Below are 5,032 nucleotides of genomic sequence, written 5' to 3'. Positions count from 1 at the left end.
ATTGAATGCAAATATGTGATTAAAACTGAAAATGGAGAGAGAATGAAAATTGAAAATATGAATTACTAACCCAATAAAAAATTCGATTGTAGGAAAAGAATCTGTTTTGAAAAAGATTTTCACCCTAAAATTCATCACCATCTATTTGTATAAACAATGAAGAAGCAAAACTGAAGAGAACTGGTTGGATTAATTGGAACACTGCCAATTTCATTGATCCTTCTTCCCATGCGAATAAGAAATCAAATTGAGTATCTATTATAGCTTTAAATGTAAACAAAAAGTATTAAAAGGCTTACTAAAACTATTAAAGCAAAAAACAACATTAATTTAAATTTTGAACAACCTGATTTCTGCATTTTTCTTTTGTGTTCTTCTGTGTTCTTTTAATGAATAAATTTAGAATACATCTGTCCACAAACACGTTGATCTCTAACACATCAAATGATATGAATTACAAAGAACATGAATATAATGAGTTCTATCATAGTAATGAACAACATATAAGGCAATAATTGTGCAAATGGTTCTTCCCTGCTTGAAAATATAGACGGATTACTTCCAAACAGAAATACATTGGCATCAGATACGTGTGAAATCAAAGCCATGCTTGCCACCCATTTGCTTGTACTTGATGCTTTAAATTTTCATGGTTAATCTGCAAGCAATGATGATAAAATAAGAAGTCTAACTATAATGCACAATCCCAAATATAAAGGCTGTAAGCAATTTAACCTAAATACCTTTAACTTTGACAATTTTCGGATGGCAATACTTTTACTCCAGTTACTTTTAGAATACTGAAAGATAAATAATTTGTCAAGTTTGAGGTAACAAATTGTAATCATGTTTACAAAATTAAATAGTAAGAAATGTTACCTTAATCTTGTAATTCAACCTTTGTACTTTGAGACGGGTGTGATGCTTATAAAACTGACAAAAAAATGCAATTTTATTTCTATTTGAAAATTGAATGCAATTTGAATTTATAGTATACTTCCGTATGAAAATAAGAGAATACTTACCGTATTTAGAAAAGTTGTTTGGTCACTATTAATCTTTTTCCTGCACCCATAAATTGTTTTTTTTTATAATTCGAGATAATTAATTTGTAGATTTTTTTTAATTTTTTAATTTGAGATAATTAATTTGTAGAATGATATAGACAATGCCATTAAAAATAAATAGGTAAGAAATGGTGTTGTACCTAATTTGTTGGACTTTATTCCAAATTCGTATGATGCGAGGAGTTGTTGAAGGTTTTAATTCTTCTACAGCCTTTTTCATGCGCCACCTATACATTGAAGGTACATATAATGTTAGAATTTCTTGTAACAAATTTAATAAAGAATTTAGAATACATACTGCTAATGCTTCTTCTTTTTTCCACTCTTTGAGAATCAGTTGGCTTAGATCAATAGTTTTTACTTCGACATATATCTCCCAACAAGGTGTAAAAATAGAGACACGTCTGTTTGAGATCTTATCAATAGGTAGTTCCTTCTCCATTTTTTTGTGGGTATTCTTGTAAATATCCTGAGAATGAAAACAAATAATTTTTTTTAATTTCCATAGCACATGTATAGGACATCAAGATAATCAAAATTGAAACTCATAATCTGACCAAAATTTAAAAATCGCACAATGAAAATTTCAAAGGAAGAAGTTTAAAAAACTAAAATTGACTTAGAAATACTAAATACAAACTCATATATACATCCTAAAAGCTGCAGTAGACCGCATCAAATTCATCACCTAAAAGATAAACCGTAAAAAAAACCTAAAAACTGAAAAGGTAAATTTAGATTGAGATTTACCCAAAGTTACTCAAACCTTTGAACTTTGGAGCCTAAAAGAATCGTCTTGACCCTATAACAAAAAGGAGAGAGAAAGAATAAGAAAATTGAAATAAAAAGCACCAAGATTTTAACCACAAAAGCTATAGCACATACGTTTCAAAGGCCCGTGAAGAAAAATAAAAAAAATGAAAGCCTAACCTATCAATTGATTTATTTGATAAGATAAGGGAAGAAAAACCTGCAGAGAACAAAAACCACAATCAAACCACTACAATTAATGTGCAGAATTTTCAATAATCCTGTGAAAATGCATGAGAAGAATAAGGAATAAGAAGCATTTTGATAGAGAACAAAACACACAAATTTAATAATTGAGAACTACAGAACTACCAGTTCTTATTGGTTTTTCGCCAATTTGATCTTCTCCTTCAGGCTCTAGCATAACATTTTGAATTTTTTCTCTTGAGGTTATTTTATTTCGTGTTTTATTTACATGTCCCGCAAAACCGGTTCCTCTCCCACGTTTGCTTTATTTTCATGCACGTTCGCATTTATCGTTCTTCAAAACTGTTTCCTTCACACACTTCAAGCCTGCAACTGCTGAATAGCAGTTCTATTCTAAACGTATTAGGTCTCTTTTTATTTTCTTTTTTGTTTTATTCCATTAGCAATAACATGAGAGCCTTTAAACTGAAAGCAGTTTGAAAAAAGCAGTCTCTCTCCCACGTTTCTTTCCTCAGTTTCCACTATTTTTTAATTTTATTTTGTTTTTTATTGGTGTTTTTACTGCATCTGTCTCTTTGTGTTTTCAACCTTTTCTTTTAAATCAAGACCAGTTACCAACATTGCATTCGTCAATTATCAATTACGTGGACTTGTTTTACCAGTATTCGGTTTAATTTCCGTTTAATTTTTTTTTTGTATTTCTTGCTCTCAATTTTTAGTAAAAATTTAGTTTTTTCCTTCAATACAGTTTTATGTTCGGTTATAAGTTTTTTACCAGTTTGTCCTCCTTTTTTGGATTTTTTGGTTTTTGATTGTGAAGGAAACATAGGGATATTCTTGGTATTTTGGAATGTTTCACCAAACTGGGGCTCTCCCTTTATATATATAGATAAAATATTTTTTAAAACACAGGTCTTCACACGTACCAATAAATAATGCATATGAAATCGGATGTACCAAAATTAAAAATAATGTACCAATATCAACAATATATGCTAAATCAAACTACTAAAACTGCAAATAAACGTACCAATCAATGATTTTTACAAATTCAAATGTACCCAATAGATAATATACATAGTATGTCAACAACTATAAGTAAAAAAACAGCAAAGAAAAATAGTTTGACAAAAAAATTGGAAAAAAATACAGAGTACATTTTATGTTGGATCGCCAACCATTCGGGGGAAAAAAAACGATAAAAACAATCCATTTGGAAAAGAGATAATGTATAATGTTGTAGGACAATTTTTTATTTATTTTGATCGATAAAACATAATTAGAAAAAGAGATAATAGAGTTAATAACTAATATCCCACTAAATCAGGAAAAAAAAAACACATCAAACAACTAAGAGGATTCAAAAATTAATAATAATTAATTAACATTTTATTTTAAAAAATACAATAATTACATGTAATTTAAACTAACAGAGAATGTTGAGTTGTCTATTGGTGAAAGTGCCTTAATTAAATCTTGAAAAGACACAAATATTAGATTCCTCTTTAAATTAAGAATCAGAGAAGTTTTTTTTTTTTTTTTTTTTTTTTTAGTACAAAGAATCAGAGAAGTTTACCAAAAAAAAAAAAAAAATTAAGTATCAAAGAATAGTTCTTCCATAGGAGATTGTTGCTTCAACATTAAAATAAATTAAATAGGATATTAATCTCAGACAATGAATCTATTAAGGCGGTTTTGGATAATTTTTGTAAAGGGATTCTCAAATGTTCTTGGAGATTTTGTACTCTCAATTTAATAAACAATGGGCCAAAATGATTGATGATGGACAAACTCAGGGATCTATCGATTTCAAATCTCAATGACCAAAATGAAGAGTTATGTCAATCTTAGATAACATTTTGACTAAAAAAACCTACTTTAAAATATAAGAAATCCTAAAGTGTACCAGAAATTTCATAACAAAAGAGGGTTGAGAAGCCAGCTGGAATAGGAGTGCATATAACCCCGAAAACAAAAAAAGAAGAAATTAGGCCATCTCCAACTGAAGGAGGGCCAGATGGCTCGTTTTACCCTTCTGGCCCTCCAAGAAATTAATATTTTAATAAACAGTGCAATGCCATATCTCTTACAATTTCCAACCAATGGCCAAAGGGCCATAAGGCCAAATATAGCCCTATGACAAAAACCATCTCCAACTGAGGGCAAAAGGGTTATAGGACCAAACATAATTTATTATTTAAATTTAAAAACTACAACAACTTAAATTTAAAGTCCATAATCAACATCATCTGCCATTGTAATAGTATAGTCGAAAGCAAACAACTACCGTTGGACCATACTTTCCCTCCTTTTCCTATAAAAATAGGCCTTACTCATTGGAGTGTAATCCGAAGTGTTCCTTTGCATATTCTTATCAACCATCTCTTCTTATATTTGTTTGGCCCGTTCTTCATGCCTACGGTTCCTTTCTTCCGCGGCAATGGCATTTTGCTCCGCCATTAATTGCAATGACATCGCCACTTCCTGTTGAGCAGCATAATCATCCTTTGTCTTGCCTGTTTCCTTCAACCTTCGGGCCTTGTTTCGTCCCATAGCCCTAGGTATGGAACCTTCACCCGAAGATGGATTTTCTACCCTTATTTCTTGAATGGTAGGAGATTCATCTTCATCCCCATCTACAACTGAGGATGCAGTTCTGAATACCGGCATAGGCCTTACTCTATGTTGAGGTGGATCTTCAAATAACACCAACTCTTTACAAATTTCCCAACAATCGTGATACTGAAAGGGTTTCGAGCTACCTTTCGTATACAATTCCTCTGTTTGGCGTACCTAGAAAATGTAATTACAAAAACTAAAGGAAATTAATTTATGAAATTAAATGTAATATAATTAAATATAATTACAAAAATTAAAGGAAATTAATTTATGAAATTAAATGTAATATAATTAAATATTTAAAATAAATTGTGAAAACACTTACTTCGTCTTAGTAATTGGCACCGCTTTCATGTCTATTTGCTGCTGCTAACAGTGCTTGATGCCAT

General features: G+C 30.4%; 1 protein-coding gene across 1 annotated transcript; it reads right to left on the bottom strand.

Moving 5' to 3' along the window:
- Positions 1–357: 357 nt before the first annotated feature.
- LOC126632215 (uncharacterized) lies at positions 358–2,685 on the bottom strand. Its single transcript, XM_050302514.1, is given in 10 exon segments — positions 358–658; positions 744–800; positions 880–933; positions 1,026–1,065; positions 1,208–1,294; positions 1,366–1,385; positions 1,387–1,536; positions 1,818–1,869; positions 1,998–2,037; positions 2,190–2,685. Coding segments are annotated over 7 exon segments (441 nt in total). The 5' UTR covers positions 1,510–1,536; positions 1,818–1,869; positions 1,998–2,037; positions 2,190–2,685; the 3' UTR covers positions 358–598.
- Between the last annotated feature and the right edge of the window lie 2,347 nt (positions 2,686–5,032).

The sequence above is a fragment of the Malus sylvestris genome, chromosome 8 (assembly GCF_916048215.2).
Source record: "Malus sylvestris chromosome 8, drMalSylv7.2, whole genome shotgun sequence".
Taxonomy (NCBI): domain Eukaryota; kingdom Viridiplantae; phylum Streptophyta; class Magnoliopsida; order Rosales; family Rosaceae; genus Malus; species Malus sylvestris.
Note: the sequence above shows the minus strand (reverse complement) of the source record. Positions and strands in the feature narration are given on the sequence as shown.